The sequence below is a fragment of the Hypomesus transpacificus genome, chromosome 25 (genome assembly GCF_021917145.1).
Source record: "Hypomesus transpacificus isolate Combined female chromosome 25, fHypTra1, whole genome shotgun sequence".
NCBI lineage: Eukaryota > Metazoa > Chordata > Actinopteri > Osmeriformes > Osmeridae > Hypomesus > Hypomesus transpacificus.
Window position 1 is genome coordinate 3,360,528 of NC_061084.1, and position 22,978 is coordinate 3,383,505.

At 40.7% G+C, this 22,978-nt stretch overlaps 1 protein-coding gene across 2 annotated transcripts in view; it reads left to right on the forward strand.

The window, feature by feature from the left end:
• Positions 1–8,172: 8,172 nt before the first annotated feature.
• Positions 8,173–22,978, forward strand: part of larp7 (La ribonucleoprotein 7, transcriptional regulator) — a 61,938-nt gene continuing 47,132 nt past the window's right edge. For both annotated transcript variants that reach the window (XM_047049009.1, XM_047049010.1), the window contains exons 1-2: positions 8,173–8,273; positions 8,641–8,869. In XM_047049009.1, the coding sequence (XP_046904965.1) occupies positions 8,656–8,869 (214 nt within the window). In that variant the 5' untranslated portion in view covers positions 8,173–8,273; positions 8,641–8,655. The remainder of the gene's footprint in view (positions 8,274–8,640; positions 8,870–22,978) is intronic.

A 22,978-nucleotide genomic window follows, 5' to 3' on the forward strand; every position in this document is an offset into this window, starting at 1 on the left:
TTCACTAAGTCAAATTTAAGACCTTTTTAAGACCATAAAGATTGAAATTTAAGACCTACATGAGGGGTTACCAAAATTCAAATAAAAGAAATTCTGAAAACATTATTTTATTTAAATGAATTCAGTCATTGAAAAAGCATTAATTTTACACAGGTTAATCACATTAGTAACCTCCACACCCTACAACGTGCCAAATTCCCAAAACCTTACCCCCAAAATGAAAATAAGGTAAAACAAACTTGCCCTCAAATAGAAAATAGTGTGAGTGACGCCAGCGCCCTTCACACCCAATTGAATATTTGTTGGAAAATAGCCGCGTACCTGGAGCTGGGTACAGCTTGTAACCAAAATCGCTGTGATCTAGCCATGTCTCGCTGAAAGTACACTTTCCCATTTTCCACTCGTAGCCGAACATTAACAAACTGTGAGGAGACGCAGACATATTTCGCCGGCAGGTATTGCATTTATCACAGGATTTGTAGTTTCATCACTGCATAGGTACCAACACCAAGATCCCACAGAAAGAACTACAACACACCGAACCAACGTTCTGAGGGCAGCGTTCTGCTGGTTTTGTAGCAACGACTTTTGAGCTCCGCTCTGTAGACTAAGACTCATTAATTTTTTGCTGTTTTATAATAACTTTCTGCGGCCAGCGTTTCTGGAAATGAAAGGGGGACAAAATTTAAGACCTCGGTTGAAAATCTAGCAGTTTTTAAGACTTTTTGAGGCCTAACATTTTTTATTCAGAATTTAAGACTTTTTATGACTTTTTAAGACCCCACGTAAACCCTGAGTTACGTACGCCTCTTGGAGGAGGGAACGCAACGCCCCGCTGCTAGTAAGCCCCCCAGTGGAGTCAGAGAACAGGTGTGGGGATGTAGGTGTGAGGAAAGGACACAAGACTGTGGTACCGTTCAAGGAGGCTGTTTATTCGCCAAAACACGGTAATATTGGGGAAAGGGCTGGACGGACCCAAAGCAAAGAAAGTAAAATAAATCACACCCCTAAATGACGCACCAGTCGGCGCACTAAACAAAAATACAGGGGGTGGTCCGTCCAGGTCTTACCTAGGACTATGGACAATGTATGCCCATGGGCCTCTTGCCTAAGCACTCCCAAGGTGCTTTCCCCTTCCCCTGGGAACAGAAAATAATACAGGTTATGTCTGTCACACAGACTGATAACAAATTAAAATGTTCAGCACAAAATGACTAGCACAGTAACACAGTAAACACAGATAGCAACACAATAACAGACCACAGTCAAGAGCCAGCTCTCCCCTCTCCTCTTGGCAAAGAAACATGTGGAGCTTATATAGGCCGAGGTGGAGGTTGAATCCCGCTGCAATCAATGAGGGGGGGAGGAGCCAGAACACCAATCAGAGGGGGATCCTAAAAGGGAAACACACAGACAACCAACAATACAGGACTGGGGAACGTAACACCCTGTCTTTCAAAGTCAGATTTACAAATATATGAATTAAACAGAGCAGCATCAATTCACCATTCAACTGGCTGCTTGCACAGTGACTAATGGTTATGTTTCATATCCCATATCAGCATTCTCTATACACACATTTTTGCCCAAAGAAAAGCGTTACATTTATAGAGGCTCTTAGAGAGCGCATTTGCTCCGCATCCTCCGTGTTCTTAATTTGCCATCATAATTCCACAATTCATACTCATTCAATAGAAGGTAAAGTAGGCCTATATACAGTGCAGAACAAAAAGGAACATGTTGTTTTATTCTTTAAAATAACTTAAGATACATTTTGTTATCTTCTTTCCCGTCATTTGAAGCAAATCTTTTAGCTCCGGGCATCGATCCTCCATGATTTATCACTTCCAGTTTTGAAAAATGTTAATCTTATATATATGCAAGATATGCAAGATTATAAAAATGCAAGATTATATAGCCTAAACATAATCTAATAGTCTGTCAGGGTAAAAAATTACAAATAAACGATAGGGTGCACTTTTTCTATTTGACTTTTTTAGCTAGCATCAACCATACAATGGCATTTGTCTGTAATACATGAATAAGAACAATAGCAGAACAAGCCCGTGTGCTCACACACGCCCCCTTCAGTAAGGCAGAGCTACTGGCTGCCTCCCCTCCTGCTTTTTCACTGCGGTGTTATGTACGATCAGCAAGACTAATATGTTATACACATACGTAAAATCCATGACCAAGACTATAAAATGTGAGGAAATATCATAAAAATGTGTACAAACATTACATTGGTGACATACAGAGAGGTCAAATTGCACGTGCTTAAATTGAGCTAAAAATTAGCAGCTCAGTCCAGTTTGAGTGGGATTGCGCAATCCGAGAGGAGTCACAGCTAGTCGCTGCCTCCTTCCGCTTCTTGACCCGTATTTGAGCAGGAAAATACACAAATTCTGCGGTATTGGCTGTAACATTCATTGGAATCATCCAATCATTATTATTACATTATTATTACAGATCAGTGGACAAATATTATAATTTTACACTATTCATTTTTTACATTTTATGATGACACAGGGGAGGCACTGCCTCCCTTGCCTCCCCTGACCGCACGTCGCTGGTGTAAACATTTCGGATACGAATTTCGGACTCAGTGAGCAATGGCCTTTACTGTAGAAAATCTCCCATTGCATCCTATCTCTAGCTTCGCTTCGGCTAAAGTCAGATAGACGACAATGACGATGCATGCATTATTCACGCCTAAGGTGTTAGTACAGTCTGTACAAATACCACTTTGACACACTTGCAATAAATGATCCGCTGGTTAGATGTAGCATTATCTTACCCACAATTCTGTAGTTCAGCTTTTTTTGCAGCAGCATTGTAATCTGAGTTTGAGTAGCTTTTGCAGTTGCACAACAAAGTCACGTAATGTAAGGAGATTGAATTTAAAAGTATAACAAACTCACCAGGGAAAACGGCAACATCGGCAACCTTGCACCATGGATTATTATTTTTATGTTATCTTTAAATTCAGTGTCTGAACAGGACTGGGTGTGCAGGCATTAGTGATGTGTCGTTCGTGAACGATTCGTTCATTTTGAACGAATCCTTATAAGGACTCGGGAGTAACGAGTCCTCTCAACGAGTGATTCGTTCATTTCCCGACTCGGTCTTTCTACGAGTCTTTGGATCATTTTTCACGTGACCTGCATAGGCTCTGTAGCTAGAGGAAACGAACGATTCGTTCCTTTCCCGACTCGGTCTTTCTACGAGTCTTTGGATCATTTTTCACGTGACCTGTATAGGCTGTAGCAAGAGGAAACGAACGATTCGTTCCTTTCCCGACTCGGTCTTTCTACGAGTCTTTGGATCATTTTTCACGTGACCTGCATAGGCTCTGTAGCTAGAGGAAACGAATGATTAGTTCCTTCCCCGACTCGGTCTTTCTACGAGTCTTTGGATCCTTTTTTCACGTGACCCGCATTGTATTTTTTAGTAGAGGAAACAGTTTCCTTATTCCCTTTTGCGTGGCCGCTGTTTTAGTAAGACGTGAATGAATGATATTCGCTCAAGTCATCATACTGACTGGTTTTGTTATTTTCACTTTACATTTACACTTACAGTTTAGTGCAGTGTAATTGTTTGACGTGATAATTAAATGCTAGTGTGATAATACATGACCAAATCATACAAACTCATGATACATTATTTTAATGCAGGAATTTATTTTGAAATAGTATTTGCTGGTGCACATGTCATGCACTAACCTACAGTGGACGTATAGGGGCTATACGTCCTTTGCAGTGGACGTATAGCCCCCAACCCCCCCCCCCCCCCCCTGAAATGAACAAATGACTAGAAAAAAGATTCGTTCATTTTACTGAACGAGATTCAAAGAACCGAATCAGTAAAAAGAACCGAACTTCCCATCACTAGCAGGCATACATGATTAGTTTCTCCTCCACCTTGAACCTGAAACCTAGATTCTAAATTAGAAACAAGGAACCAATCCAATGGGCCTAAGCTATTCACTGTTCCACTGTCCTTCCACAAGTACTGCCCAGCTCTGAAAAGAGTTCCAGCAACTACATTTCTGCTAATTTTCCGTTTTCTCAACTTATTTAGCATCTTTAGGTGACTTTGTTTTATAACAATTGAAAAATCATTCAAAATATGAACATAATTAATCTCCCATCTCCTTTAAACCTTCAACTTTTTCTACTAGGATTTATAACTTTTTTTCAGCCATTTAATACATTCTGCCTTTTTTCCCTGCAAGTTCCAGTGTTGTCCTTTTACCTTTGAATTCGTTTAACCCATTCAGCAAATGTTCACATTTTCCTGAAGCTCATCTTTCGGAATTTTTCCCCTTTTTTTTTTTTTTTTTTCCTTTTCTTCTGTTTTCTGCCTTCATCTTGCTCCAGCAGGTCCTTTCAAAAATACCTTTCACAGCAGTACCTTCCAACTGCCAGTACTTTTGAAATGTTCTTCTCTTTTCTGTACTTGTCTTCCTTCATCTTGCTGCAGGTGCTTTTTAACATACATTTCAGGACTTTTGAAACTCCAGCTCTTTTGTGTGACTCACAATTTTTTAAAATTAATTTCAGCTTTCAGCTTGCGGGTATTTTCTCATTTCTGCAGGAAGTGCATTTTCTAGTTAATCATCTTCTTCCATCATTGGAGTCTCGTCCCAAGAACCGTATGGGCAAAAGTTGTGAAATTTGGCACATGTGGACTTGTGTTTACACACGTAACTTTTGAACCGTACAATTTTCAAAAATGAGGTACCATTGGATTAACTGGATCAAGACAAGTTCAACTATGCCGTCAATTTTCGGTTATATAGATTTTCCGCCATTTTGAATTTTAAGAAAACAAGTTTTTTTACTTTTCCTCCTACAATTTTTGTCTTTCCCAGAATTGGCACACATCATTGTCAGAGCAACCCTCACTCAGGTATTATAAGGATTTTAGATTTTCAAAAACACAAGTCCGGTACAGCCGCATCAATATCGGCAACAAACCAACCAAACAGGAATTTGGTCCATATCTGAGCAACTCTTTGGAAAATCGACACCAAACTTGGTATCTTGACTCAGAACCCTCTTCTGAGGATGTCCAAAACAATTTGGTGTGATGTGATCACTGGGTGTGGCCGCGGGTAGCAAAAATGTGTTATGGCCAATAACTTTTAATTTGTTTGCCTTTATTCAGTGATTCCTTTGTCTCGTGATATCTTGGGACATCCCGTGTGTGACACATGATAACTTGTGATAACAGCCGAATTGATGCGGCCGCCATTTTGAATGACTGAAAAATACGTTTTTTCTCTACTCCTACTACAAATATTGTCAAATCTTCACCTAATTTGGCAGAGATTATCTTCAGACCAAGCCTCACAAAAGGTATCACATGGTTATTTGATTTTCGAAACCGTTTGCCCGGTACAGCCAATCAAAATGTGCCGTTAAGCCAGCAAACAGGAAGTTGGGTGGTATCTCAGCAAATCTTTGATTCACACCAAATCTTTCCTAAGTCAGCCCCTAAAACCCTACGGTAACTTTTTGTGAAATTTGGCACACTCATTAAGGACAGTCCCTTCTTTATTCACACCATGTTTAATGTCTCCCATAAGACCACTCTAGTGCCACCAACGGGTCAAAGTTGGACTTGTGATTACACATGCAACCTTTGAACCGTATCACTTTCTCTCAGCCTACTGCATTGAACAGTCCACCTATGTAAACACCTTCCTGTAATCAACGGCGGCGTCATTACGTTGGCCAGAATAGCCCGAAAATGAGCCCAATATTCGTCCGAATCCTAAACTGAATTTTGGATTTGGTGCATCCCTAGTTGGAACGTCGCACATGTTCAAACAATCACATGTGCGACGCTACTCCTTAATGGGTTAAACTGCTGCAGGCGCTTTGTTAGTTGTTGTTAATTTGTGAAGGTGTGAATCATTTTGGATTAATATTTAATGTACCAAATTATTAACAAATTAACTGTGTAACGAATTATTACACAGTTGATAGACCCCCCCGGTCTGACAACCCCCACCCCTCCCCGCCACAATTAGATTTCTAATCTGTGGGAAACACTGAAGCCCCATTGTACCGAATTTGGTAGCAGTTCCACAAAAGTTCCACTAAGGGTGATCGTGTGCTAGTGCATGCTGAATGGGAGTCTATGGAGCTAAACGGCTAAATTAGTCTCTCTTGCCTGATTGTCGTTGAGAAATTTCAGATTTGATTGTAGTTTTTGCATGTTCAACAGGGATTATAGGTTGAAAGTTGAATGAACGAGTACTTATGTCCTTTTGATTTCTTACAGGGTGAGTCGTTGTTGCCCATAATACGCTAGCATTCTACTAATGAATGCTGATTGGTTAGTGAAGGACTGACTACGACCAGAGATCCCGCTTGATAGCATCCGAAGCGGAATCAGAATGTCAGAGCATTAGCAACATTAGCAACAACATTAGCAAGCCAAAACTCTTTCTAGCATGTGTATTGACAGGGAGAGCCTAACCTGTCAGCTGTGTTGTCGATGCCTCGAGAGAAAAGTGGAAGTAACCAGAGCTTGCCGTCAAGCAGTAGCTCTGGTCGTACGATGTGTATGACGTCAATTACATTTTCAAAGGCTTTTTAGAGCGGAAAGGCGACTTAAAAAAATCCAACACCCAGCGGTGTGTATTTTTTTTGCCTCCCCTTTCGAATTCAGAATTCAAATTACTAGACAAAAAATTATATCCTGAGAAAAGTGGATTTTAATAGCTCCATAGACATCCATTCATTCTGCACTTGACTGTTAGCGCCTTCATATGGAACTTGAGTGGAACTGCAACCAGTTCAGAACCCGGAAGTTTCCAGAGAGTGGGAGTTCTCCCTTTATTAGACGTTCTCTGGTTGTACTGCGTTATGTTCGATAGCAAACCTCCAATACAGGTACAGTCGAGTACAGATGCCCCTAGTGGTCTGGAGCACTTCCTTTGTGAGCAACTTGAAATGCAGCGTTTCTGCAAATGTTGTGTTTTGGGCTAATGCTGCGGTGTTCTCGGTTAATGCTGCGGTGTTCTCGGCTAATGCTGTTGTGTTCTCGACTTATGTTGGTGGTGTGAACCAATGCGGTTGTGTTGTCACTTATGTTGTGGTGTTATAAGTAGTTGGTTGTTTTTTAAATGCAGCGTTTTTATGAGTGTTTTGTTTTGTGAATGTCCAGGGTTTCCCACGGGGTCTTATAAAGTTTAAATTAAATTAAGGCCTTAAAACGTCTTAAAAACAGCCAGATTTTCATCCGAGGTCTTACATTTAATTTAGTCAGGTCTAAAAAAGATTTTACCCTCGTTCATTTCAAGAAACGCTGGCCGCAGAAAGTTATTACAAAGTAGCCAAAAAGTATTGAGTCGTAGCCTACAAAGCGGAGCTCTAGTCTTTGCTACAAACGAAACCAGCAGAACGCTGCCCTCAGAACGTTGGTTCGGTGTGTTCAGGGTCGGCCCAAGCCTTTATAGGGCCCTAAGCAGAATTGATTTGTGGGCCCCTCTTATGAATTATGTTAACATTTAATTTTATGTGCTGTTGGGGGCTCTCTGGTGGCCGCGGGGGCCCTAAGCAGCCGCTTAGTTTGCTTATGCCTCGGGCCTGCCCTGGTTGTGTTGTAGTTCTTTCTGGGGGATATTTGTGTTGGTATACGTGGTGGTAAAACTACAAATCCTGTGATAAATGCAATACCTGCCCGAGAAATACGTCTGCGCCTCCTCAGAGTTTGTTAAAGTTAGGCTACGTGTGGAAAATGGGAAAGTGTACTTTCAACAAGACATGGCTAGATTACGCCTACAGCGATTTCGGCTGTTGGTTACAAGCGGTACCCAGCTCCGGGTACGAGGCTCGCTGCAAACTTAAAATATTCAAATCGGTTACTAATGTGATTGTTTTATCTGGAGCCTAAATTAAATGTATGCTTTTTCAATGACTGAATAGAATTTTTTCTTCCGAATTTCTTTAATTTGAATATTTTTGGGGGTAATGCGTCGTGTAGTTTCAATCTTTATGGTCTTAAAATGTCTTAAAAAGGTCTTAAATTTGACTTACTGAAACCTGCAAGAACCCTGAATGTCGTTGTGTTGTGTGTTAATGTTGTTGTGTTTTCAACTTTTGTTTGCTTCGCTAATGTTGTTGTGTTGTGTGCACCCGTGGGCCACCGTACCAGAGCCGGTTTAAGCCCTATTTAAACATTCTTTGGTAAGACCGTCAGCAATCGTTAGCTAGCTAGCATCACATGCTTCGAGGGATTTTGACTTTACACAAGACAAGGTACCTAGCAAGTTAAATGTTTTGTGAGCGCTTGTAACTGCTTGTTATTGTCTAACAATGCTCTTACAACGTGGCCGGAATACCCAGTGTTAATGCCTTAACATTTGTTAGCGGACTACTGTAGCCACTACATACTGTAGATCTCGCTAGCTCGTTGTTTAGCCTACTGTCTAGCTAGTTACATAGAGCTAGCTATTGCTAGAGCCTTGCTATATTATCTATATTGCTAGTTATCTTCTGTTTCCTGGCTAAACCAATGCCCAAATTTGCCGAATCAATTATAGCTACGTCTTTGTCTTTAGTCGGCGTGTTGTCAATGTTGGAGCTAGTCTAGACTACAGATGTTAACTTTGCTATGTGATTACAGTACGTAGGCACATTAATGATCGACTCTGCGGAGGTTATGAGTCCTGTCGGAGGGGAGCGTTGTTCCATTGACCCTTGCAGCAAGAACAGAGAAAATGAGAAGAAGAAGAGGTCTCGAGTGAAACAGCTCCTTTCAGATATAAAGAAACAAGTCGAATTCTGGTTTGGAGATGTAAACCTGCACAAGGACCGGTTTCTAAAACAGCTGATTGAAGATTCAAGAGATGGATGTAAGTTTACACAGTAACTGTAACGATTTTAAGTATCACCTCGATATTTTAGCAACTTCATGAGAATTGGAACAAATAGTTTATCAAACACATTCAAGCGCTAACGTATCTTGGTTTTACAAGGCACTCACTTTTCTTTGACTATGTTTGATTGGCAGCCAAATCAATTCAAAACGCTGTAGCCATGTGCAGGGGAACTATGCTGTCCATAATTACTTAACAACTTTAAACCACACACGTACAATTAGGGAAGAATTTAAATTCTAAATGAATGCCATTTTACTACCTGAGATTCAACTAATTTGACAATAAGTTGGAAAAAAGTGGTCATATGGTTAAAAAGTTACGTGCATAAACGTATCTCCCACTTTGTCCCATTGGTGGCGTTAGCATTAGTTGTAGCAGGGCTCGACAATAACGATGGCCCGAGGCCAGTAAGAAGTTAACTTTCGGGCTACTGCAAAGCATTGATTGAAGGAAAAAAAGGAATTGTATAACTTAACATTCTGCATGATTTGCTATCTGCTAAATGCATAAATAACTTTGCTGCTCGTGGGGCGCACCGTTGGCCAATCAATAGTTTAGTGAGTGACGAATGGTTGTCAAATTGTAATTCTCAAATCTCAATATATATTTTTAAACTGGCACGAGACACTGAAGTGAAGATGGCAACAAAGGAGAGCTACCAGCTCAAACGGAAGCATTTTTTTAAAATATCCAGGATGTGTTTAATAAATGGTTAAATATGTTAACAGAATAACATAACTTATAAGTTTGGTTTTGTTGTAACGATGATAAGTTACAACTTTTGGAGGGGAAGGGGTAGCAAAAATAGTCTTGGGGTAAGTAAGTTTTAAACCACGTTGGGCCCTGGGTAGACATGAAACATGGGCTGTGTCTACTACCGCGCACTTTATGAAGTACACTGCAATACAGTGCCCTGCAAAACAGTGCACTTAAATATTCAGTGCACTCCGTCGCTGATAAGTGCTGTCTCAAATGGAACACTTACGTTAAACACTTGGTGGAAGTGACGGACGCAAATCTGCTCGCCACACCTGCAAAACCTGCCAAAATGAATGCGCTTCTCCACTCAGGTGGTAAAAGCTGCCGAAAGGGCTCCTCCTTTTTGGCTACGTAGCCAAGATGGCGCCCGTTTAGGGCGAGTAGTGTCCATCGTTGTACCAGAGAATAGGTGCGTTCGACATGACCCGACTTCATGCGGCGCCGCAGCCGGCTGCAGGCGGCTGACTTGGAAAAAGTGCATTCTGGTTCTACTTTTTGTCCGACTTGAGACGGCGCCGAGGACACGTCACTGTGACGTCGCCATCAAAGTACCGTGAGATCGATTCGAGAAGTGCCGGCTGTGTAGCCGAGCGCATTTTCTCAGGAGCAACTGCACGGGTTCAAGTGACGACACAGCTATTTCATGATTGGCCAGACTCACACACGACAACTTTGACGCGTGTTTTGGAATATTCGGACGCCTTCAGTTTCGCCAACGCTTAAAAAAGTTTAATTCAATACAAAATTTGTTGAAGAAAGGGTTTTAGTCAGCCTCTTCACTAACGGAAGGACTAAGTTAAATGATAAATAAAGTAAAGTCAGCAAACAGCGCTTGATCGGCCATGACTGACATCAACGCAGTAAACCACGAGAAGCTGGAATGTCCGACTTCACAGAGCCGTTTTCAACTCCTCCCCGACTGCAAGCGGCTACTCTCGCCGGTCGTTTCATGCAGCCGCAGTTTGTCGAACGCACCTAATGTCTAATAAAGAGAGAACTCCCACTCTTGGGAAACTTCCGGGTTCTGAACTGGTTGCAGTTCCACTTAAGTTCCATATGAGGGCGCTAACGGTAGAGTGCAGAATGAATGGAGGTCTATGGAGCTATACCCCTCAAAATCCACTTTTCTCAGGATATAATCTTTTGTCTAGTAATTTGAATTCTGAAATCGAAAGGGGAGGCAAAAAAAATACACACCGCGGGGTGTTGGATTTTTTTAAAGTCGCCTTTCTGTTCTAAAAAAGCCTTTGAAAATGGCATTGACGTCATACACAACGTACAACCAGAGCTACTGCTTGACGGCAAGCTCTGGTTACTTCCACTTTTCTCTCGAGGCATCGACAACAAAGCTGACAGGTTAGGCTCTCCCTGTCAATACACATGCTAGAAATAGTTTTGGCTTGCTAATGTTGTTGCTAATGTTGCTAATGCTCTGACATTCTGGTTCTGCTTCGGATGCCATCAAGCGGGATCTCTGGTCGTAGTCAGTCCTTCACTAACCAATCAACATTCGTTAGCAGAATGCTAGCGTGTTATGGGCCACAACGACTTACCATGTAAGAAATCGAAAGGACACAAGTACTCGTTCATTCAACTTTTGACTTGTAATCTATGTTGAACATGCAAAAACTACAATCAAATCTGAGATTTATCAACAACAATCAGGCGAAAGAGACAAATTTAGCCGTTTAGCTCCATAGACTCCCATTCAGCATGCACTCGACCGCGATCACTCCCAGTGGAACTCTGGTGGAACTGCAACAAAATTCGGTACAATGGCGCTTAATAGGGAGTGGGCAGGCTCTCCTTAAACAGGCTCTGGTTGTACACTGTTTTTTTGGACCGTTTGCAGTGCGCCATCCGGGTACTTTCAGTGCACTGAATTATTCTGGCTTTGTGAGTGAAGCGCCCTAAGCACTGAAAGTCAGTGCTTGAAGTGCACAAGTGTGCGGTAGTAGACACAGCTTTGGTGACAAGGATCAGGAGACTGTCCCTAATGAGTCTGCCAAAACCTTTTACCAGAATAATAACAAAACTAACAATAGATGCCTTTGCAGCTTCACTGCTTGGCCCCTAAATAAACTCTTACTAATACATAGACAATTGTATGGATTTCATTTGACAATTATCCATACAATTTAACAAATCTCTGCTTACAAATGTGTTCGATGTGATCTGTCGAATATCCATATTAGTTTTTTATATAATATAACAACACGTAGAAAATCCCAAATCAAACACGACGAATCTGGTGCAGACGCCATGTTGTCAACATCTCCAAGGCAACCGCTTGCTAGGTCCGCAAAACCGTTTGCGGACCTCTCCAGAGGTCCAGATTTTTTATAACTTCTCTGGACATATAAGAACAGCGTTTTGGTCCAATTATAATACTAATGTATATGAAACCTTTTTTACCACCTGAAGCAAAATCACTCGTTGGAACATGCAGAAAGTGTGAGTTTGCGCCAAGGTATTGATAAGTAGGCTATTGATAAAAAGCAAGGTTATAAAAAGCTACTTGAAGATACTTGACCCTAGGTACGTGCTCCCTGGCCGCAAACATATCTCTCACACTGCTCTGCCTAAACCTTATGCCGAGTGTAGGGAAAAAGTTGAGGAGGAGACTTTAGCTACTACAGATCTGTGGTATATTGTTTAATTATCGTTATCGAATGTAAATATAAATATCGATAATTTTTTACCCATATTACCCAGCTCTAATATATTACACTTTGCTTCGTCTTTATCTTTGGCTTTAATAAAATGTAGCCAAGCCTTTGACTGTTTCGTGCATTCTGCCATAGTAGCTAGCAACAAAATGATAAATGAAGCGAATTAGCGCGTGAGGGAATTGCATTCTTCTTCGTTTAGTTTAAAGGCGGTTGGCAGGCCATTCAATTGAATTTAGTAATTTTATTAGTCAAAAGTTGTATGTTTGTGCACCAGTGATTTGATTTAAATAACATTACTTATTTCTCGAGACATAAGTCAACGTTACATTATATTACTTAGTCTCGATAGCAGTATCGATAAGCTTGGACCACATTGATATTCGGGTTTTGAGACATTTGGAACCGGGTCCTTACAGAACCGGTTCTCGATACCCATCCCTAATAATGACTGGTTGATAAATTGTTACAGAAATCCCAGAGCCATTTTTTTGGATCTCTGTAGGCCTACTGAGGGAGCTGGGCCCTGTGTTGGAATGTCAAGCAAAAGTCAAGCACATCGACTGTAAAAGTTCTCTGCAAAAGTTGTGTTGTTGCCTTAGCCATTTGTCATTAAGAATCATTCATTGGGTAGTTGACAAATAAGGGTGAAACAGTATTTTTTTAAATAAAGTTCTAATGAAGATTATAAGTTGTTTGAAATTATAATGTTCAAATTAGGGCTGTCAAAATTCCTCAAATTACTTCGAATATTCCCTTTAAAAACACACATATATTCGAATTTCTGGTTGCGCATTAGGTACGTCAATTACAAGACAAATTAATACAACGAAACATAACTACTCGTATACTGTAGGTAGGTAGGCCTAATTTATTAAGTTTAAACATATTTGACAAATTACCTACACAAAAGTAAATGAACTAATGGCCAAGACCGAAGACCTTGGCCTCTCGCTCGCACACACGCACTCTTTCTCTCTCTCTCCCGCACCGTCGCGCTCTCTGCACATAGCGGTGTAAAATGAACGACAACAATAAACAAATGCTGAGTTCTGAGCAAACAATTTAAGGTAGCGATTCTTGTCCCAAATATGACAGCCTTCATTCAGATTGAAACAAATATTATTTACTTTAAAGTTTTACAGTATAGAACTGACATTGAATGCTCCGAGCGAGCTGTGCTGTGGTTAACATGGAGATGTTTACACACTACTTTAGCTGTAGGCTCAACAAGTTTACCATCAACTGACCAAAATCCAAAAGATTTCCAGACATCACTTTTTAGATTTTTTTGGGGTTACAATCACTTTCTCTGCTGCGGTCAAGCTGGGTTCTGCACTTTTTGCCATCTTCCACGCAAGTCAACTGTCAGCAGTGACGCTGAGGCGCGCGACCACCCTCAAAGGAGACAGATGCGCTGCAGTTGTGTTTTCTTTTTTTTTACACTCGGAATATTAATCTTCACATTCGAAATTCGTTTTGTAACCACTATTCGAATATATATTCGTATCAGCGAGCATTCAGCATTAGCTTAAGATCTAGGAAAGTTCAGGCTACTTTTCGCTAGGTACCTACGAACATGTCTTAATCGAAGGTTCCCCTTTGTTCTTTTGGTGAGAAGTCTCAGGAGCTAGCTAGCTACTTACCCGGCGTCATGGAGCCGACCAGTTAAATTGTTATTTAGCACTAGCGTTGCTACTTGCATATGCAGAAATTATTTGTTTGTGGTTGATTTTGTGAAGGTGTGAATAATTTTCGATGAATATTTAATATAATGAAGTTCTGTGTAACAAATTATTAACAAAGGAATTATTTTTGGCCATGCCATCCAAATTGTATGGATGGCATGACTGTGCTTCAGCCAATCGGAACGCTCGTACTAGTAACTTTGAGTCTTGTTTTTAACTCAAGTGTTGTCTCATGTGAGGCAGTTGTTTTTGTTTGAAATAAATAATAAAGTGTGATGATGAAGTACGGTATGGTTATATAGTACCATTTCTTAATTAAATTGACTATATTTACTATATCAATTACTATACCGTGATATATACCGTAACCGTGATACAAAATTACTCATACCGTGATAGGAGATTTTGGCCATATCGCCCACCCCTATAATTGCATATAATAATTGCATATAATTATTCAGCTGTTTTTTTATTTGATTATTCACTTGTGCCATCTTTTATCACCCACTCTAGTGGAAATATTCTATAAACTGAAAAAAAAAACCTAATGAAAATGTCTGCTTTCTTTTTGATAGTTAAATTATGCAATATTTTCATATGTACATAATAATACAAGTTAGTTAAGATTAGGAAAAGTAATTTAATTGTATTTGAAGTGATGTCACACCACAGGACGTGCCTGTGAACTTTATTGGTAAAATGTATTAAGTACTTTTGTAACAAACAAATCCATTTGCATTTTTTACTTAACATCTGTCAACAACAAGACATACTGAGCAATCAACATATTAGAGGCATCAGTCGTCAAAAAGAAAAAAGACAAAACATATCTTGCTTCTCAGTAGAATGTCATTGAAATCATGTTAGAAAAAGCTATGTGTTGAACATGATCTAATCGAGTTGGTCCAATTTTGCCACTCTACCACAGGGCTCAGGCTCAAATATCCCCCCAATTATGTTGGTACGAGAGTAATAGATGCGATCATCTTTGTCAGGCCACTGGAAAGTATTCTTCTGTCCACGCTGAACCATACAATTCACCTGTATGTCCTCTCCCTGAACATCTGAGATTTGGCCCACATATCGCTTCTCATTAGGGATGGGAAGATTCACCGATTCGCATCGGTGCATCGGCATAAAAGCTCATGATGCGATGGCCCGGATCAAAAAAGTGTGCACCGGATACAATGTGGGATGAAATCACGATGCATCGTTTCAAACATCTTTGCATCGGTATAATCCGATGTATTTGTATAGAATTATGTGTATGCGCACACCTATAGTATTTACAAATTTGACCAATGATTTGTGACCAATAATTTTATATTTAGATAGTTTCTTAACCTGTTTTGCGTGCGGGCCCGAAACACTGCCCCCTCCTCCCCCAGTTATTACGCATTAAAAATCATAAATAATTTTTTTCGACTAGTACACATGTTATACATCGTTGGAAAGCTACGATTCTTGTGCTTCAATTGAAATAAACCAATTCAAGCTCAACTTGCAACAGAAAGTAGCGTCAACGTCTTTGTCCGGTGACCGTTCATTCAACAATGCCAGAGAAAAAAGTTGTACTTACCTTCGATTACTTAGGAATGTCCAGGTATGCACACAACTCATCAAAACCTCATCTGCTTACATTCCCAAGGGTCCAAAGTATCAAACTGTCGAGTAGTTGTCCAAACAAAGAATTATATCCACACATAGCCACGATCTTGTTGCTTCATTGTTACTTCGTAAAAAAAAAAAAAAATTCTGTCTCTCAACGCACTTTAGCTCATAGCATGAGATCTGGGTCAAGTAGAAACACGGGGATAGTCTTAAAATGGCTGCTACACTCTGACCTTTTGATAGACACCTTGGTTTAGCCAATAGGAGCTTCCATGCCCCAGTGACAGTCCTCTAAAGCCAACTAGGTCTGTGCGTCCAGCCCGCCCCCCGCCCCCCCCCCCCCCCCCCCCCCCCGCCCCCTCTACACGATTTTTTCTGACTGGCTTGGATTGACTCTGAAAAGAGCTAGTTATCCTTGTAGCTTAGCGCTAGCTGTAAATGGCGATACCCCATATGCCAGGTTTTGTGGAGCCTTCAAAATAAAAGTCGATTGCGCAATATGTCAGTGTTCTTTGTGTGCCAATCCTGGGAATCAGATAAATCACTCCAATGTGTTCATGCTTCAGTTTTTGTGTTTCAGTAATACTAATGAGGGATTTAGCTGTTATATATGATAGTTCTAAGGACCACCTTTCATTAGAGATAACAATTATACCTTTTTATCCTAAGAATTTGACCTTGGTTAGAAGGGTCATTCTGGACTCTCCAAAAGGCCCTTTTAGAAAACGTCTGGATGTACTCTTATAAAAACATGTGTCAAATATGAATATATTGTGGTATTATGTTTGACTTTTGATCTGAATTGGGTAAGGCTTCAACCTGTGGTCCAATTCTGTCTTCCAGCTAATACCTACCACCTCTAGGCCTCTTCAGGCCTCTGTTTTCAAAACAAAATCTAGGCGGAAATAGAAACTTTCACTTTCCTTGTGTTCAAGCTTCTATTACTCAACACCAGTAGGACTGACAGGGGTCCTGACAACAAGGAACATAACTTGAGTGTCAGCTTTCAAAAGAGTCCATTTACATGCATGTACTCCAAATGGTTCAAGAACAGCAGTCAATTTACTTTGGGTATGCTGTTTAGGCGTTTTTAGGCACATTAACAGTCTCCCAGAAAAGGTTAAGCACGCTCTTATCTCCACTGCTGTCAGTGCCAATTCTCGTGAAGTCTCTCGGCAAAGTTTCGCGCGAGTTGGAGGCGTGTCCGGGCGAGTGTTATCATGGCGGAGGAAGAGTTAGCCTACACGTTCCTACAAATTGCAATAAATCCAAGGTTTGGCAACACTTTGGATTTTACAAGTAAGATAGGCAATTTGACAAGACCCATATAATTGGCAAGATATATCGTACTGCTATAAAGTACACAGGCAGCACGGCTAATTTAGGTAGTCACCTGAAGAGGCTACATGGTGTTTGTGTGGAGACGTCTGCCTCCCCCTCGGATTCAGCTATGGCTACAGTCAGTGGCTAGCTCCACCGGTACACCTAGCAAGAATAGGAAGTTATTCTCCGACAAAACAAATCCCTGTTGTGTACGACAAAGTAAGACGAGAGATAGCTGAGTCATTGAGAAAAATCTTAAGTAGGACATATGAGTAGGAAAAGTAGGGCATATTAGTTCAATTGTGTGTGGAGTTAAATGAGTGTTTACCGCAGCTTGTGACTGCCAGTAATAGTTAAGCGTTACCCATTTTCACATCCAGAGAGCACATACAACAGGAAAGAAGAACTGGTTTAAGGCAAGGTCCAGGCCTGATGTTATTTTATCTTCTATTGTCAGAGACTTTGTTTAATATGTGAAATAAAACTTTCACTTGTTTAGTTAATTGATGATTTGCAGTCTGACAAAGAATAAAATCATAGCATAAATGTAAATCATTATGTACCATATTAAATTGCATAGCATAATATTCCCTTTGCATCGCATCTCATTGAATCGCATCGTGTCGAATCGCACTGCATCGCAATAGGGGTAAATTGTATCGTATCGCATTAGTAGTTGCTTTTATGTATCTTTAATGTATCGGATCGTAGGCAGTGCATCGAGATGTGTATCGAATCGTCCTCAGTGATGGAGATGCACATCCCTACTTCTCATCATATTTGACAATGATGAACTTTCCCACCTCCAACACGTTTTGGTTACCTTCATCATCTTCATCTTGGGAGGGAGGGACTGTGCTCACTTCTTGACCTGGACTGTCAGTGGTCATTGTGACTTGTTTGACGTTAAAGCAGTCACACACTTTGGGATAGTTGCAGAAGCAACTGACTTCCCTGTGAAATATTTCCCCCGGTGTCGTAGTGAAAATCTGGTGTGTGCCCAGTATACCCTTCACAGCTGGTAGGACAGGAGGGAGCAGTGTGTCAAATTCAGCAATGTCCTTTTCCTCTATCCATTTAATTAGGATTTTCATCTCATCTTTGCTGGACAAGAAGTCAAACAGTGCCTCAGCAGTTTAGATCATGTCCCCTTAGCACAACCTGGTCTGCCATCCACTTCACACAAGCTCCGACCCCATCAGGAGCCCCTTTTCCGTGACTTCTTTCACTGTAATTCCATGTTACACTCTGGAACCCCCATGTAAATGGCACAGTGCTCATCAGGAAACAGTTGGTCTTATTGCGGTACTAAGTCACAGGACCATAGCTTATTACATTGAGTGAATCAAACGGTGAGCCATGTTGGATCTGGAGGTCCTCAATGACCGGCTGTAAGTGAGCCCACACAGCACGCTCATCATGCCTCAGAGACTTTGATATGTTTGATATGCAAAGCGCTGAGTGGCAGTTTTGGGTGTATGCTACAACTGTATGGAGGGTAACCTGGCTCCTACTTCCACCAAAGTGAAAAGCTTGTATCTCGGTATTGAGTTTACAAGCATAGTTTTCAGAGAAATCTGTATGTAAAGTAGGGATGGGCATAATTAATCAACGATTGATTATCGATCATTAAGAATTTAGTCGATAACATTATTTGTTCATCGATAAAACTAATGCGTGTTCTGTTGCGTAGTGTGAATCTTGAGGGATTGCAATGGATTTCGCTATGTGGCAGCAATTAGCGAAACATTTTACCAAATGAAGCCAATGTTTGGAAAAAAACGCCACAGGCCTACTCAATTACCGGCGAGTTTCCATGTAGCTATTTCAAAAGTAAATATGAAGAGGTCACGGCGAAGTGTAGCGTGAGACCATATTGACTAAAAAATTCCTTTGTTCACTGCCAACACTGTAAAGCTGAGTATAAATACAACTCCTCCACGACTCAAATGATGTACCACTTGAAGAACGTACATCCGACCCTGGTTAGTGGCGGTGCATCCTGCTCTTGGTGCTAGCACGGAGGAAATGCGATGCACAACGAGCAGAGAAAATTACCCAACGGATCTGTATGTCCATCGAGATGGATATGCTACCCATAAGTATTGTTGAGGGCGAAGGTTTTTATGAAGCTTTGTTAATTAGCCGGAAAAAAACGAGGGTCAGTTGTGTTTGAACACAGGCTTCTAGCTGTCGGCTCCGCTTCTAGGAGTTACAGAAATAGTTGTTTTTCTTGTAATACCTAGTAAGGGGTCCCATTATCGTCCACCTAGTTCTCGACGCTCGTTAGCAATGTTACCAAAATGTCGTTATACTACAAATTAAAAACGTTAGGCCTATGTCACAGCATTATACTTTAATATATAGATACACACCTATATTATAACATTCCGGTATTGAAATCCAATCCGGATATGCCTAGAAATGTTACTTTCCTGATTTTAGCAGTTAGCCAGGGGGTCCCATTATCATCCACCCAACCACTTTCAATGGAGAATTGTCAGTTTGACGCTGCGGAAGGCAGATGCTACACATACGGTTTGAGAGCGTATTTACACACTCAAATCTCGAAGTAAGAAGCTGTAATTTGGTGTGCAGCATAATAAGATGTGTACATATCGATGAGTTACTTTCTTTCGTTGCTGCTGCATATTTTCTTTAAGAAATTAACGGAAGAAACAGTTGTGGACGATAATGGGGCCCCGAACGTTGGAGATGTAGAGTGGACGATTATAGGGCCCTTTACACTACAGATCTCAATGCGGAAACACGCTGTTTTTTCTATTTTCACTGCATTTTAATATAGCCTATAAATTGTGAATTTTAATATAAAAATGTTAATGATTAATCGAAAATCGATCGTTAATTCTCCCGACGATCGATTAAGACAATTTAGTCGAATGCCCATCCCTAATGTAAAGCTAAGTCGTTCTCCTGCAAATTTCCCTTCAACTCTCCTATTTTCCGTGCTTGGTGCATCCAGTTAAACTGGTGGTATGCTATCGACACCAAGGCATGTTGGAAGGCCTCTGCAAGTTGTCCCAGTGTTCCACTCACCCCTTTCTTCACCCAGTTTTTGTACACCTTGTCACCCACAGTCACATCTTCTCGCTGCCACTGCTCCCACCTTGCCAATTCAGAGTCATGTGTGTTGAGCTGCACCTCATCAAAACAGCAGTTTGTGCACAGCCTCTTCATACACTGCTGATCTTCAGCATTGCACGTGATCTCAGACAGAAGATGGGAAAGGCTCTTGGTTGCGATCAGGCCTTTACGTACCAAACACTCTGAGAAGATGCATGTTCTCATGCTGATAACACGCACAAGTATTCCTGTCTGTGGGTCTGGCCTCTGTGATGTGCTTGGGCCTGTACTTCACAAACTGACGGTATGACATCTGATGCACCAAGGTGCATTCTTGGCTGAATTTGGTGTGGAGCTCCAATAATGTGTTGGTCAGAACATGCCGCTGCATTTTATTTTTCCGCCCTACTGTATCCTTTTTTCCCGCCAAGAGCCTACTGTTTTCATCTCTGGTTAGAAAATGAATAACCTTTTTTTTCTTTTTCTGTAGCAAGCTTTTTCTTTGATCGTCTGATGCTGGATTGACGGGCAGATTCCTTACTTTTGCCCCAGCGATGCTTTTGGACCTTCATTTTGCTGTTCACTTTTCTTATGCCATCCAGCTCTGATTTAAGCGTCATTTTCTCTTTTTCCAGCTTCTTGACTTTGGCTTGACACACTGTTTTCTTCCGCCTATTGCTTGGTGGATGGGCTAAGGGAAGGTTATGGCTGATTGTTGACAGAATTGAAGGACTTGGAATGGGAGATAGAGAAGGAGAACTATGCACAGGAGAACCATGGACAAGCCCTTCAGGTGATGGGGGAGTCATGTCTAAAATAGCTGCCAGATCCTTCTTCTTCCTGTTCTTTGCCTTTGTCTGCCTCCATTCTTTACGACGCGTTTCTTTTTTTTGTATTGGGAGGCAACTTATATTTCTTGGTGGAATTCCTCCCTTAGCTTTCTTTTCTTGATATCTGTTGATAAAGCAGAGACAGTTGTTGCACAGTTTCTACACAAAGTGTACATTTTAAAGAAAGCCTCAACTCCCTTTCCCTATTATCAGCTTATTTACTTTCTTCTTCTCTCCCTAAGGATCTCCTCACGCCTGGCTTCATCCTGGTTTAACCTTTCCCGGTACTGCCTAGTCCTTTCTTTGCTCATGCTATAAAAATCGACAAAAAGACCTTTAATGTGATTGCTAACATTCCACATACAATAAATGATTGTCACATTGACTCAAATACATAATATATTTAACATTTAAAGAATAACAGATAAAGACCAAACAAGAAATCAAACTTATTTGTCACACCACAGGACAGGGCCGTCACACCACAGGACAGGGCCGTCACACCGCAGGACATTTTCATCGTTGTGGCCAATTTGAGTCATTGCTATACAAGACTGACCTTAGCTATTATGCTAACTAAATAATTACACCGTTTTAACTTTTTTTTTTTTTTTTACAAATTTTGAACTACAGCTGTCACACTACAGGACTCTTAATTAATAGGTCTCTGAAATTAATCAGAGGTAAACGCTCACCTTCTAACCTTCACTGTACATTCCAACCAAGCCCCCACCACTCGACTCTCGGCTAGAGGCAACAGCCCGGTGGATGTAGGTGGTATTGCATTTCCGATTTTCTACCCAACTCGTCCGGTCGTTTTTATTCTATTAACTCCAGTCAACATATCTAAAACTATCTCCCACAATAATATTTGTTTGATTCTCGAACCTGGCTCATACTACTAGCTTTTTCTTAGAAGAATTTTTCCTGATTTTTGCTAAGATTGAAACTAATCCGAAATGGGTAAACTAGCAGCCCATTTATTTGCTTACGTCAAGAAAAGTTGCCTGGAAACGTGCTCGCGGATACGAACAATAAACAAACACAAAAGGGAGCATCAGAAAATCGCTGATTTACCTGAGCTGAATGAGAACGAGAAAGGATTTGATAATCTACAGCTGCCTGCCTTTATTGTAGCACGTTTTACAAATGGTTGCACATACATGACGGTTGTTTGTAGAGTTAATTTCAGTTATTTTAAAGCAGATTTAACCATTTTGTAATGAACGCTATTATGCTCATGGCTATGGAGGATTATAGGGGCCAAAACTAAATAAATACATAATATAACACAAAGCTTAAATAAATGACTAATTATATAATGTAATGCCTAATTGACAGACAAAATATATAAATTACAAATTAAATGAGACACCAAATATATATATATATATATATACAGTGCCCTCCAAAAGTATTGGAACAGTGAGGCCAATTCCTTTATTTTTGCTGTAGACTGAAAACATTTGGGCTTGACATCAAACGATGAACGTGAAACCAGAGATCAACGTTTCAGCTTTTATTTCCAGGTATTTACATCAGGATCTGATGCACAAATTAGAAAATATCACCTTTTTGTTCGAACCCACCCATTTGTCACGTGAGCAAAAGTATTGGAACATGTGACTGACAGGTGTGTTTTGTTGCCCAGGTGTGTCCTATTACATACATTATTCAATCAATAAATACCACTGAATGTCTACACTCAGGTTCAGATTGGGTAAGATAGGTTTTGTCTATGCAGACTGTATTCAGAGGTGAAAACAACATGAAAACCAGAGCGCTGTCTTTGGGTGAAAAACAAGCAATTGTGAGTCTTAGAGAAGATGGAAAATCAATCAGAGCCATTGCAGAAACATTGGCCATAGCCAGTACAACCATTTGGAATGTCCTGAAGAAGAAGAAAACTACTGGTGTACTAAGTAACAGACGTCGAACAGGTAGACCAAGGAAAACATCAGCAGTTGATGACAGAAACATTGTGAGAGCTGTAAAGAAAGACCCTAAAACAACTGTTAGTGAGATCAGCAACAACCTCCAGATGGCAGGAGTGAAGGTATCACTATCTACTGTTCGCAGAAGACTTCATGAACAAAAGTACAAGGGCTACACCAGAAG